Source organism: Etheostoma spectabile, chromosome 1 (genome assembly GCF_008692095.1).
Source record: "Etheostoma spectabile isolate EspeVRDwgs_2016 chromosome 1, UIUC_Espe_1.0, whole genome shotgun sequence".
NCBI lineage: Eukaryota > Metazoa > Chordata > Actinopteri > Perciformes > Percidae > Etheostoma > Etheostoma spectabile.
Window position 1 is genome coordinate 4,012,792 of NC_045733.1, and position 15,375 is coordinate 4,028,166.

Consider the following 15,375-nt stretch of genomic DNA (forward strand, 5'->3'; position numbering starts at 1 on the left):
GCTCATTCCTCTCTTGGCCATTTCCTCGAAACTCTGCTCTCCCGTTCAATCTAACCAGCGACACAGTTCTCGTAGGACGAGAGAGCACAGCGCATCCCAGTCCCTCCTCCTCCTCGCTCTACCAGGATGGAGCTACCCTCCTAGCAGAGCAGAAATCTACTTCAGCAGTTGGCAAGTTGGGTTCTCATTTAGGAGTGAACCAGGAGCTTTAACGTTTCCTTCATCTCCGCGCATCAACTTGGCTTTCGGAAACCTACAAGATGACAACAACCGGGCTACAATCGCGCTTTATTCTCCTGCTTTGCTTCATCTCCATCACGGCGTGCAATATGTTTGCATTCACCGAGGAGCCCTCTGAGAGATTCGGGAAGGGAGACGGGTATTGTAGTCGGATATTACGGGCTCAGAGCAATCGGAAGGAGGGCAACAGCGAGTTTCGCCTCCGCGTTGAGGGAGACCCTGAGAGCTATCAGCCAGGGAGCACATACAGAGGTTTGTGTTTATCGGGATTTTACGCACACTGCGTTGGTTTCCACTATGTACGTATTGTGAAATAAATACGAGTCTACGGTCAGTAGACTATGCAAACTTGATATAAGTATACTTTTGTTGAGAAGCGAGTATATGTGCCCTGAAAGCATATTTGGTTAGTAAATAGATGGCCCTGCATCGATGCAGGACCACCTATTTACTAAATGCATATTTCCTTACTGTGATCCCAATAACGAAATATGCGTTTAAACTATTATAACTATAATAGCCAAAGGTGACAACAATTTCCTTTCAACCTAATTGGACACAATTGAGTAAATAGTCATGCTGAACAAATCTGAAGGTTTATATAAAGCCTAATCCCTCTGCATACTCTTCCATGCTTTTTGGTATTCTCTTTCATAGTAAAAACAGATTTTTTAAAAAGGCAGCTGTGCCAAATTTTATAGCTTTTGTTTAAAGTGGAAGTTGTTTGGAGCTGCATGTGCCATCTGCTCTGTGAATCTCAAAGAAGCATGCTGTTCTGGACTTGACAATATATTGCACTGCGGTTAGTTCATTATTTTCTTGATTAATATTATTATTATCCTAATTATAAATAGGTTCATATCATTCAAAGTCAATAACTGAATTAGCTTAAAGTGGGAGTTGGTAATCACGAGTTATTTTGAAGTTTAGACACTTCCCATCCCAAGAATCTGATAAAGTTGTCAAGTACAGCAAATTTAAGTTTCCTCAAAGTAAATGAACATTCTTTTATGTTCTGCTGAATTGCAAATGCATAAAAACACGTCAACATCTTCTGATAATAGCCTACTGCCTGGCTGAGACGGAACCATTATAATTAATGTCATGTAAGCTACACTCACAATAACAGGTGGCATGTTTAATTGTGCATACAAGAAGTATTATAATTCTATCAGAATATATTACCATTTATCCACTGTTATAAGTGTAACACTACTCAGGCAGGTAGTCCCCACCTTATGTTTGGCAGTGAGTATTGTAGTTTAGCTGCTTGCTGTCACTCTTGTTTGAATCCATCCAGTGACTCTGATTGCATCCAGTCCCTCCTACTTCAGAGGGTTCACCCTCATTGCCCTGAAGGAGGGTGCAGAAGGAGACAGAGAGGAGGACTACACTGGCAATTTCCAGGTAAGGTAGCAGCTAATGACATGACTGCTTGTACAATCAGAAACGATTTGACAATTCAACAATTTGCACATTTTCTCTATTCACAGTGCAGTTCCATGGCAATTAATTAACATATCCTAATCTGCCACACCGGTAGTTAAGCCTTGGTACTTAATGTCCATCCTGCATACCATCCTTCCTCTGGACTCCAGCACTGTGCGTAACTTGTGTGAATAAATAGACAAATCTTATTGTAGATTGGGGGGATGGTAGTGTTGACAGATTTGCTTTGCACAGCGTCCTGTCTTGACATGTCAAAGTGCGATAATTCTCACCCCAGCTTCTTTAGTAGGCTTTTTAAACCGTATGAAAAGAGTCTACATGTAGCTTTGTTTTTCAAGGCTGTGAAAGTACACGTGTGGAATTTGAAAAGTGTGTGCCCACAAGCAGGCATATAGTACAGTTCATGTATGTAGGATGTGTATAATTGGTCTAGTTGAGAGGCTAATAAGCATTTTACACAGATAAGCCAAGCTGGAGTTTTGTAAGAAGCAGGAAAAAATGAGAGAGAGAGTGGCATCAAGAGTGCCAAAAGAAGAGAGAGAAGGCAAGGAAACTGTTGCTTTTGCACGCATGTGATAATGGCCAAATGTGTGAGGTCTTTGTAATTATTATGCAGTTGTGAGGAGTTGAGTGGTAGAGAGAAGATTGGACGTATGTGTATGTGTGTGAGTCCAGAGAGAGGAAGGATAATGATCATGTAATGATAAACTTTATTTCTAGAATGTTACAAAGTATTATTCATATACATATAACATCATGTAATGTATGTAGATACTATTACAGCACATTCGCATGATGAAAACCTCTACATAACATTACATTTAGAACCTTTTGAATTAATTCCACTCTACTGGTTCTTGTTCTTTCGTATGCCTTTTAGCTTACTGTCTCCAGCCAATGTCTATTCCATTTGAATCTAGGCAACAGTTTCAAAAAGTCCATAGTGCACAAAATGACTTCCTGTTTTTGGATTTGAAAAGAACTGAGCATCTGAGGAATTGGGTTTTAGCTGTATCAAGTAACAACATGTTAGAGAAATATTTTTATTCAGTTTACAACAGTAAAGGTACAATATATCACGATGCAGAGTTTTGTTTTTTTAAATGCATAACATCATAAAGTTTTAGGCCAAATTTCCACTCCTGCCCAGAACTTGAGCATATGTCTTTGTAGGGCAGAACTCGCAAAGAAGCAGTTGTTAAATGGGTTTAACAGCAAATGTGGAATTTTCAGTCGCTTCCCACATAAAACCCTATTATTTTATTGAACCTGTAGTACAATACACAGGAAGGGCTTGCACAGCAGCCCTCAGGCTTCTCTGATCACAGCTACGGCCATGCCGTGGCACTCACTGTGAACCTGTGCTTTGAATATGTGAGGACATAAAAAGCGGGAACATTTTATTTTTGTCTTGTTTTTAACAAGCGCTAACACTGGCCAGATTTCTTCTGTTTTATGGGTTCTTGCATGAGATTCCATGCTGTTGTTATTTAGTGCCAGCCTTGAACATGCTCTTCAGCCGTATGGCGGAGTGTGGCGTGGTGTGACAGGGTGCTAAATGTCAGGAGTGAAGAGAGGAAACACTACATCATTTAGTCACGTTCAGTCTCTTTGCTTTCCACGCATGGATGCAACTGAGTGTGGAGTACACACAGAATGATAGATAGATGTGTGACCGTAGACTTAAGATATTGGCATTAAAAGTAAAAAATAATGGATATGCCATTACTGGGACCTGCCTTTAATTAGAAGCCTGCTAGGTTTTAAGAAGTGGAAGGTATCAGTTGCAGATGATCACCTGTTTCGCTAAAAGCACAGCACAGTAAAAATAAACTGCTGTCCAAAGATATATCCCTCTATCATCACCTGCTCAGTTTTTCACATTTTATGTCTTTTATGTCAAACACACACACACACACCACACACACACACACACACACACACACACACACACACACACACACACACACACACCACACACACACACACACACACACCATTCCTCCATTCTGAAAGAGTCCTGGGTGGGCTGCCCTCCAGGCATTGAGAGAAGAATGGAAAAAAGAAGCTGCAACAGAAGACGTCAGGCTTTATTTAACATACAGCTCATTTGAAATCTCATGGTGTGTCCCGTCTCAGCCGTCTTAGGACAGCTCCTGACTTGATGAAAAGCACTTTTATTGAGCTTTCTGGGAAGGTCAGCTGCCACTGTGGTGTGTGTGTGTGTGTGTGTGTGTGTGGTTGTGTGTTGGGTGTGTGTGTGTGGGTGTGTGTGTGTGGTGTGTGTGTGTGTGGGTGTGTGTGTGTGTGTGTGTGTGGATGGTGTGTGTCGTGGCAAGTGTGTGTCTGGGTGTGTGGTGTGTGTGTCTGTGTGGTGTGTGTGTGTTGGCAGGAGCGTAAACCAGCTGGCAATGTCTGGTGAGACATTACTTCTCAGCAGGGTGAAATGATAAAACAAGAAAAGGCAAATGTGGCTATGCAAGGGGTGAAATCGGTGCCACTGTGAGGGCAACACACTGTATAACTTAATAGTATATGTAGACTTAACAGAGATTGTGGGTGCATCGTCTTCACGTCATACTTCCACACGGATGATCTGAAATTACGACAACAAAGATGTTTGACAAGTAATTCTCTGTGCAAATTGGTCAATTTGCATTCAATTTTCCAAATTATTTGTTATTTTAGATCAATATTGTTGTGTGGATTGGACCAGTGGAGAGCCAATCACTTACTCTAATGCACAAATGCATACATTTTTCCAATTATGTCACATTTTTCACCATCTATCTATTAGTAAAAAGTTTGAAAATTTAGAATTAGAAAAATGGTCATAGGTCAGTTGGAAAAAAACTTTTTTTTTTTTTTGCAGGGGGGTTTTAAGCTTTCCCCCAGGGGATTCAGGTTTAAAAACATGTGTTGGCCCCCTCAGCCACCCAGGTCCCGTTGAAACCAGGGGAACATGGGGGGGGGCGAAAACCCCACACCTATAGGCCACGCCAAACACCAGCACCCGCACGCACACAAGCCCCTTGGTCTCTCTGATTCCGATTCCCCCTCTCCATGCTTTTAAACAAAAAACACACACCACCACACACACACAACGAACCACCCACAGAACCACCACAGCCCACAAAATCCCTTTTAAAAGGAAACTATCAAAACATGGCTGAAAAAGGAAATTCTCTTGCAGTTTTTGGGGTGAGAAAGTTGTTCCCTGTTTTCACTTTCCAACAAACAATCCTGGTCTGGGCATGAATACGCTCCGGTGCGCCCCCTTTGCAAAAGTCTCAAATTTTCCCTTCTTAGTTAAAAAATGAAGTCGTGTCTCGAGGGTATTTAAAGTAAAAGGGGGCAATGCATTTGGACTCTTCAATTGAGAAAAGGTCGGGCGATGTTCTTTTTTTTGCTGTTTACGTGTCATGATCAGTGGGCTAAAAAATTTTAATACACGTTTAAATTTGACTAAAAAAGGGGAAAAAAAAAATCATTTTTTGGAAATTTTTTAATCCCAAAATTTTAAAAAATGAGGTAAAAACCCAAACCTTGGACACCAATTTTCTTGTAAATGAAAACGTTTTGTAAAAAATAAGTTTTATTTAAAATCAGGGTCAAAAGTTACACCCCCCTTTTTAAATTCCCATAGGGGCCCGGAAATTTTTTATTTTTAAAGGGCCATTATTTCCTGGTTTCGGAATTATTCCTGATAAAGCCCTTGGGCCCTTTTTTGAATTAAAAAAGCCCACTCCTCACTACTTTTCCCATGCTTAGAAAAGGGCAGGGTTTTTATTTCGTTTAGACAAACCCTGGTTTGTTTGATGAGAGATGTTTTTATAAAAATCCCAGCCATTCAAAGCATGGTAAAGATTTTGTAAAGGGGGGGCTATTTTAATTCAAAAGGCCAAAGGGGAATTTTATCAGGAGATAATTCAAACCCGGAAAAAGGCCTTTAATAAAAAAAATCTGCCTGCCTAGGGGAATTTAACATAGGGGTATGTTACTTAGGCCCCCCTGATTTTAAATAAAACATTATTTATTAAAAATACGTTTTCATCACAAAAAAATTTGGGTGTCCTTAAAATTTGGATTTACTATTTTTTTTAGGTTAAAAAAATTTCCAAAACATGATTTTTTTTTCCTTTTTTAGCAACTTAAGAATGTGTAGGTAAATTTTTGAGACACTGTAAACAAGGGTGGACCACATCGGGGTTTTAAACTCGATAAAATCAAAATGCTTTTTGGGTGTCAAAGTCAAAATACCTTTTTTTTGGTATTTGGGGGAAAAAGGGTTGGGGAGCTTGTGCCCTTGACCCAACCCCGACAATGAAGTTTTTTTACAGGAAATGGAAATAAAAAATTGCCCGCCTGTCTCTTATTCTGACTTTTGGGTTCCGACCTTTGGGAAGTAGAAAAATCCCCGAAATAAAGTTTTTACTGCTCCCGCTGGTAGGGGCGTAAATTAAAAAGCCCTATTTTCATTACACAGTGCCTAAAGTTTTTAACGCAGTACTGGAAATTGCCTTTGCGAAAACAGAAAAACCCTAAAAACCCTTTCGGATGAAAAAAAAATTATCGGTTATATTTGCAAGAATAACCCCATTCAAGAAGAACAACATGGGGGCCCGATGCTCATTGGTAGGCAAAGCCATTTTGAAGTTTACTACCCCGCGCGGGGCCCTACGACGCCAAATGTGGCCCCGTGCGGCATGTCATTCCCCCTTCTCCCACTTTTATTTCACTGTAGTCCCCACATAAAAAAAAACCCCTTGGAATTTTATTACTTTGTAAGTACATTTAAAACCCACATAAAATTGCCCTCAGACTTACTTATTGATGCACACACACAGTAGTATCCACAAAGTTAGTCCATTGAGGGGATAAAGGAAAGTATGATAGTGTTCTACGTTAACGCCTTTCCTCTCTTGCTCAAGTGTCCAAGCTGAGGCGCAGAGCCTGACCTACCTCATGCTGATACTTTACTATTCCATGTAGAGCAAGCTACTATACTGACAGGGAGAGAGAGAGAGACTGTATCGCTACAAATAGCTTGGACGTAAGGAGGGGGGAGGTAGTTTCCAAATAAGGGGCAACACAGCGCAAAGCCTGACGCAAGTGTCTTTGCTAGTTTAAGCCTGCTGCAGTTGTCAATTTCCCGTCCACTAGGATTAGTGTGTGTCTGACAGTGGGGGGGGCATCACGATGGTGCCTCTCCATTGTGATGCCGGTCAACCATCACGATGGATGTCGGCACAACCCTTGTTGGAACCAGTGAGTGTGAGAGCCTTCTGTTCATTTTAACGTAATAGCTGCTAAAGTCAGACGTGTTTGTTGTACCAACAACTCTCACGTTCTGTAGTTTGGATTTATTTTATATGTGTCCTGAAAGTGTGAAATCAATGTCAGTTTCAGCTGCTAATTATGTTTATAGGCACTTGAGCTGACAATGGGAGAGGAAATTAATATGAAATAGTCCAACACCTAATGACTAAAATTACTGCAGATGTTTCAAGTGCCTTTGAAGCAAGTCTTGTCTGAGGACATTTTCATTTATCACTAATCTCATTCTGTGTGTGTGTGTGTGTGTGTGTGTGGTGTGTGTGTTTGTGCTTAACAGATAATTGATGAGGAGGAAACACAGTTCATGACCAACTGCCCCCCTGCAGTGACAGAGAGCACTCCTCGCAGACGCACCAGCATCCAGGTGTTTTGGACTGCGCCTCCCAGCGGCTCTGGCTGTGTCTCTATTAAGTATGTATACCGCGACTGATGCCGAGTCTGATGAGCAGAGGCAAGTCCTCAGTTTAAATGCTTAGACATACACTATACACTACTGGTGGAGGATTGACTTTTAGCTAAACCGGTCCTTGTGCTTGGTTAACTGTAATTCATTACATTCTAAGAGGTCTGGTTATGTGGAGGGTTTTTAAATGGCATTGTTTTCTTCCTCCATCACTGCCTGCGGATCAATAGAGAATACAAGATTCAAGCTTAGTCTGCAAGTCCTAAATTATAGATTTTTTTTGTAATTATCTCTTACTGACTATTTTCAAAGCATACTATACTAGGTGTTGCATGACAGATTTTTTAAAGTTGACTTTGATGTGATGAAAGTCAAGTTGACGTTGACTAGTTAAATATGTGTCATGCATTTCTGTGATTGTCAGTCAATCAAAAGTTTGCCATAAACAAACACTCAGTGCAAAGTCTATTATCCGTCCTCGTTAGCAACAAATGCATTTAGTTTATGTTTAGTTATGTGTGCATGAAATTTAAATGTCCATTAAGTGTAGCTCGACTTATGTCTCCTATGTTGGGCTCCGTGTGATAATCCAGTGATCCAATGCTGGAGGGCCTGTAATGTTAGCATTAGCACGTAGTTCATGCGTGTCTTTACACAAACAGCTGACTGCAAATGTCCTTTAGCGTAGCAGAAGGCCAAACAGCTACAGGCACCTCTCCTTGTCCTCAGCTTCAATATTGTCTTATGTCCCAAATGTTTTGTGGCTTTCAAAGGAAGTTCCAAATGAGCTATGTTTTTGACTGTTATGGTGCTACAGTTCAATGTTGTTAGTGACAAAACCACATGATCAGAAACTTGGTCAAAATGCCATTGTGGAGGAGTAAAGGTTGACTAGTCTGTGCAACCCCTATACTATGTGCGTTTAGATGAATAAGGGTGTTTTTTTTTCTACTTTCCAAGCAGCCACACTAACATGTCTTCTTGTATTTTGTGAATGTGAATTTATTATAGCGGATTGAAAGCACTTATTTCAATGAGGGTTGAATAAATAACAAACACCTCTCTGTATAATGCAATACAGTCCAACAGCACCGCAAGCTACTCCCTACAAAATTATCATAAGGATTTATTGCAGGACTTTTACGTCAGACTGCATTATTTTAGCTAGGTGTACTGGGAACTGAGTAACTGTTAGTTTTAATGTGAGAGAGGTTGACGTTTTGTAGTAGGATGACTTTAAGCATTGGTTTTTCAATTTTACATAAATGCTTTACAAGATGCGTTAAGTAGCTTATATTTAATTTTGTCATACGAAGACATATCAAAATTTTATCATTTAATGTAAAGAACTACAGTTCTCTGGTATTATGAACATTACTAGCAGCATACATCAAGTCCACATGTACAGTAAACCAGTTTCAGTACATGGATTCCCCCTAAGCTATGCAGAGTTAAGTACAGAATGCCTTGTCAAATTTTCATTCCCACTTGGCTTCATAAAATATTCATTACTTTTATTAGTTATACGGCTGATTGACATCAATCAATTCTGCTGTTTTGTGTCCTCTGGGCTTACTTGGAAACAGAAGGGTAGTCATGTTCAGCTGAAGACAAATCATGGCTGGAATCCATTTACCATTCCAGGACTGTGGGAAAATAATGAGAGTACAGGAGGTAGAAAGATACTAAGGGATTGTGACTCACGAGGCTTTCTGATCAATACATGATTTAACTGTGTGTGCACCTAGTCGGTTTCTCTGCTGCCTGGTCTACATCTCTGCTGTTCCTATGTTAACGGGATGATGAAAAGGTTGCATTTTATGGTAATGCATGTTATTGTGTGGCTGATACAGAATGCAAGAAGGTTTCCTTTTTCTATGTCTCTGTGCTTTCCATTTCCCTTGTCCTTATCTTTCTGCTGTATCTTCATGACCTGCCCTCTCAATAACCTCTAAGCTTTCCTGTACTCTCTCTGACTCCTCGCTCTCCGCTCCTCTCTTTTTTATCTATCTCCTCTTTGTTTTCATCTTCACTGTGGTGTGTTGTAGTAGTTTTATCGCAGCAGGTCATGTTGGTATTTCGGCTCTCCTTATAAAGCTCAGTGGGATGATGGCAGAAATGGTATTGATTGAGGAGGTTCATCTCCTGTAACTAACTTTTAATATGAAAACTGTGGCTATGCTATCATACAACCCATACAAGCAGAGAAACATGGGATACACAACACATGCAGAGAATGAAACAACTGAAGAAGATTGCTAATTTGTTTAGATTATGTTAGAGAAGAAATTTAAATTACCACAACAGGCAGGGTAAATGTCGTTTCACATCCCAAAAGAGCTCAGTCAGTCTGCCTGCTTGTAAAATAACATGGTTATTTAAAAAAAAAAAAAAAACATCTGGCCATGAAATTAAGAGTATGTGTGGCATGTGTGTTACAATTAGAAAGCTTCCGTGACTCAATTGTTGCTCCAGGACTTTGTGCTCCTCCAGAGTGGTTTCCTGCAGCATAATTGACGGGCAGTTGTTGTCTTTTAAATGGAATGACTGAGTTTGGTGGTTTGGTTCCGTCTAAGGTTGGTTTGTGATGATAGGGTCAGGCAACGATGTTCATTCAAATTCCTGTTCTTAGAGCACTGTTTTTGAAAGTCTTACCATCCAATCGAGTATTTTCAGCTTTCCTACATGCTAGACTCATATCAGGCCAAGGTTTCCGTTATTTGTCCGTTATCCCATTCTTGTTTGGTAAAAAGAATGTACCTGTAAGTTTCGCTGCACTACTAAATAATGTTTTTGCTGACTTACATTGGTTGAATTTCTCATCTTCCTGGAGTGATACAGAAATGTGTTCAGGGTGTGTTAAGTACACTTTGACGTTCGCTGTTAGTTGTTGATACATGTGCAACAGAGCACACTGTGGACAACGCCCAGTAGTGATGCTGGTTGCAGTCAGAGGTAGGGATGGGGTTCAATAGCATCAAATTCAGTTTTGAGTATGCTTATTGAGTATTGAGTCTGAATCTGATTCCTTTCAAATCCTTTATAAGTTTAAGTTTATCTTATTTTTCTTTACTTTTTAAATCTGTTGTCATCTAAAACTGCACTGTACTTGCCTCACCATATATAACTATTAGATTAGCTTATCTAATATCTGCTGGTCTTGTTGGCTACAAAAATACACAGTCCACTGACAGTTTTACGGGGGTGTTACAGAGAGCAACGGATTCTCATGAATTGGTTTGTATGATATTGTATGAAAAGTTATGCACACTAAAACGTATGATATAAGAAAACTACGAGACCACCGGCTGGTCAAATGAAATTGGCTACAGAGCTTTGTACTACAGAGCGGCAGCCGTTACAGAACTTTGTGACATGGCTACAGACCTTCGTCACAGCTGGTCGTATCAGCGGCAGATAGTAGATGTGTTTAGCCACTACCACTACAGAGCTCTGAGAAGCCGGCTACGGTGCTCCGCATGGTGCGCTTATGGTGCTCCGCATGGTAAACACACATTCCGTAAGATATTGTTAGCGTATTTTTTATTACTCAACACTAGTAAGAGGCACAATTGACTTAAAAGATTTCAACTTGAATTAACCAGTGAGAGGGTTGCTCTTCAGCACGGGGTCTCTAATTGTTACTTGTTTGCAATTGGGCTTTTTCTACTCCTACTTGATTGGAAATGGTAGATAAATGAGTGCTTAATTCTCATTAAACTTTACATTGTAAATGTCCCCATCTCTGTTCTCCACATTTTTGTCCAGACTGTTCTTTTTTTTGTGATCAAATGCTTTTTTAAATTTTATTTTATAAACATATTTAAGAAATAAACAGTGTCAACCAATTACAAACAATACACTGAGATGAGAATGCATCCCAGGGCAAACAAAAAAAAAATATAATAACATTTTTACAAATACAAATAATAACTAGAACTGCAAGCAGTTATGACCGGGGTCCGAGCCTCATCGCGCCAGTCGTCCCGACGCAAGTTGCCATTGGCGAACCGGAGGAGCTCGCGAAAGTGGAACCCAAAGCGTAACATGGGGAGGCAAACATTAGGTGTTATGAAGAGGTATGAGCTGCAAGATTGGCGGTACATTGCTGTTTCAAATATCCCAGAGCCCTAAAGGACTTTTGACAACCTCTGGTCAGTCTGATTTCGTTTTCTATAAAAGCTTGTAAAACATCAACCCTGTTGTTCATAGTCAATCTATGACCATCGTTTCTTTGTGTATCATTTGTGTTACCTAAAACAGTTCTATATATTTTGTCATCCAGTGCAAAAATAAACATATTGAACATTATAACTCATATAAAGGACAAATTAGTTACAATTCTTACATACAGTGTATCAATCTTGCATGTAACAGTATGGATTAATTGCATAATGACCCCGAAAAACTCTGGGCTTCTAGGCTGGATACAAAACCTTCTATAAGGGATAGAAAGACAACAAAGACATCATCAGAACGGGGCCACTGTTACTTTTTAGCTCTAAAAGACAGTATGTTTCTACTTGTTATATTATTAAATTACAAAGTTATTAATCAGAAGTGCCATTTGGCATCATATACAACTAACTCGACCATACAAGGTGGCAGTGTGGCGCTCTTTGCGGAGTTTTGGACCAGTCCTAAAAATGGCACACCACTGTCATGTATGGTTTAGGTTGTAGCGTGAGTTTTATGCGAAGGAGAATAATAATGGAGATGATGATGACGAATAATCCTTAGAAAAACAATAGGGTTCCACAGCCCTGCTGTGTGAAGCGCGTAGCTTTGCTACCGCGGTTCCCAGCCCCTCGGGCTTTGACCCCTAATTAAACAGAGGAAAGACGGGAGGGAGGGAGACAAAACAACACGCGCAGAAACAAGCACACACACAGACAGGCACAAGACAAGGGACCAAACACCTGCGCAAGTTAGAGGTCACGCCTCACGGAGTCAGTGATGCACCGCCACATGTACAGAGTCTTCCCTGGGGCACCATTTATCCGTGCCGTGGACAGTTCCAAATAGACCACATCCAGGTTGGAAATTTCCAATGTCCGGATAGACAGGTCGTGTGGTGTTTTCCAACGGGTCTTAATCATCCTCTTTGCAGCTGTAAGTCCTGCAAACACAGCATGTTTCTGAGTCCCAGGCAGCTGAAAGGCCGATAGGTCATTCAGAATCAAGACCTTAACAGTAACAGGCACAGTCACATTTAACAAGGAGGAGATTGTGGATGCAATACTGTTCCAGAACTGACCAACGGGAGCGCACTCCCAGAACATGTGTAGATATGTGTCTTGTGCTTTAATTGGGCAGAAAGTGCATAAAAGGCTGTTAATAATTTTCATGTGATGCATTTTCACGGGGGTGAGATATGGCCTGTGAGTGAAATTGTAGTGAATTTGCTGATGGTCTGGATTGTGAGATACTTCTGGAATGTTAGACCGACCATACCTCATGCCAGTCAAGATCGATACCCAGGCCTGGGCCATCATTTGCCCAGATCCTCTCAATAGGAAGGGCAGAGCAGCCAGATACCACCAAGAACTGATAAAACCAGAAACCATACCACGGTTTTTAGGTTGCACAGTTAATCACTTCCAAATAGGATGAATGGGTAAAGGCCTCTGCCAAGGGACACCGTATGCCTTGAGTGCCGACCTTAACTGCAGGTAAAAGAAGAAGGAGGAACATGGTAGATCTAATGTGTTCTGCAAGTCAGAGAATGGTAACAAGCCAACGTCGCTATAGATGTCTTTTAGACGACAAACTCCCCTTTTTCCCATTGTGGGGCTGTTATCGGCCTCCCACCAATCAGGAGTGTGGTATTGAATATAGGGGGAAAAGTGTGCCAGTTGCAAGCTACACGGCAGCATGTTTCAGCTAATCTCAAAGTCTTGATAAGACGTGAGATAATGGGGCCAAAGCGTAGTTGGCACTGTTAGTTAGAAACATGGGTGAAAATAACTTTTTGGAGGGACCAAGGTTTTGTCATGGTATCTTCTAAGGTACGCCAGCAAACACATGTATCTGGATTCAACCAGGTGAGAAGGGGCCTCAACACAAAGGAAAATAAATAGTGTTTGAAGTTAGGAACTGAGAGGCCACCATCCTCTTTCCTTCTCTGTAGAGTAGACATCTTGAGTCGCGGCCTACTTGCCTTTCCAGATGAATTTAGATACTGCTGATTGTAATTTACGGCAGTAGCCAGCAGGAGAGGAGAGAGGTAGCATAAAGCTCACAAAATTAATACTGGGTAAAATATTCAATTTAACCACTGAGATACGGGCTTGAATAAACATTCCCATCCTTTTTTCCATGTCTTTCAAAACGTTGTTCAGGGCAACAGAATAGTTATGCTTAATAATCTGGTTTAAGCAGGGGAAGACCTCAATGCCTAAATATTTAAACTGCTTAACAATGGGTATGTTATTAGAGATGGTTAAATTGCGACCAGAGTCATTTAAATGAAGAAGTGCAGATTTTGACCAGTCAATTTTAAAGCCTGATAAGCTTCCATACTCCTCGCATAGTGATAGAAGGTCTAAAAAGATCAAAACATTGTCCTCACACAATGAGACATGATGCTGTGTATTGGATTTGAATGTGTATTGGTGACACCGTGATCGATTGGCAAATGGCTTGAGCCAGCAGCTCTAGAGCGAGGACAAATAAAGCAAGACTCAAGGGGCAGCCTTGGCATGAGGATCTAGAAACTGGAAATAAAGAGGAGGAGGTGTGTCCGGTTAAGACTCAGGCTGATTAGAATACAAAGATTTAATTATGCCAATGAAAGTTTTACTAAAGCCCATCACCTCTAAGACTGACCATAAAAATGGCCACTCAAGTCTGTTAAATGTTTTCATTGCGTCAAGAAAGAGAAGTGACATTGGGGTCTTACTGTCCTCCTGTGCATCAACAATATGGAGAAGGCGGTTAACATTGTCTGCTGCTAGTCTCGTTTTTATGAATCCTGTTTGGTCAGGGTTCACTAATGTTGACATATGAGAATTCACCCTTTTCAATAGAGAATTTAATCATGTAGAGAAGGATCAGGACCCAACTGTTCCCAAAAGTTGCAGAAAAATTCAGGGGGAATCCCATCAGTGCCTGGGGATTTTCCTTTTTGCATATTCTGTACTGCCAGTCTTAATTCTTCAATAGAAGCTAGCTGATTCCTCTGCTGATAACCGAGGCAAGTCAAGCTGATTTAACCAGGTGCCACAGCAGGCCGCAGGAGGAGGATGGGGCGCAGCCCGGTTCACATAGTCCTTAGCATCCCTGGCGGAGGTGAATGCTCTGTACTGGGCACCGTCTCTGATCTTTAGTGTTGCCGATAAAGCAGGAAAAAATCCAGACCCTTGACTCGCGCTGAGTCCATGGTTTGATAGAAGGCTTGCTGCCGCTTGACCGTAAAGTTGCTGTAATCCGGGGAGAAGTGAATTTTCCGGACCTGAATGACAAGCGGAGATCTCTGTGCACCCTGAAGGATCGCCTGCCTGGTTGTGTAGCAGAGGACGTTGAAAATCAGCGTACGATTAGTAGTGGTGTTCTTCTTTGGGCTATCACTGTAAATTCGGTGGGCTCTCATAATCTCTTTGCTGAACATCTGCTAGATTCGGGAACCACTTAGGCAGCAAGCTTGAGAGCTACTGAATAGCATTAGCATCTTCTAGCCCCTCTTTTAGCCCGACGATGCAGATGTTGCATCTTTGGTTTCTGTCCTCCATGTCTGCTAGCTTCACATCCAGCTCCCAAAAAGCTTGGCCATGACTGTCAAGTATACATGTGTTGCTTTCCACTGTAGTTTTTAGTTGTTCACATCAGATGTGATAGAGCCAAGGCTTGCAGTCAGAGATGCTAGCTGGGCAAGGATAGCAGTTATCTTATTTCGTTGTTGAGGCCCATCTGTTGAATCTGAGACTGGATCTGAGAAAAACGTGGCT

At 41.1% G+C, this 15,375-nt stretch overlaps 1 protein-coding gene across 1 annotated transcript in view; it reads left to right on the plus strand.

Annotated features, from left to right (window-relative positions):
• The first annotated feature begins 260 nt into the window (after positions 1-260).
• Positions 261-15,375, plus strand: part of spon1a (spondin 1a) — a 71,701-nt gene continuing 56,586 nt past the window's right edge. Inside the window, exons 1-3 of the mRNA XM_032508114.1 lie at positions 261-492; positions 1,541-1,647; positions 7,304-7,437. Of these exons, the coding sequence (XP_032364005.1) occupies positions 261-492; positions 1,541-1,647; positions 7,304-7,437 (473 nt within the window). The remainder of the gene's footprint in view (positions 493-1,540; positions 1,648-7,303; positions 7,438-15,375) is intronic.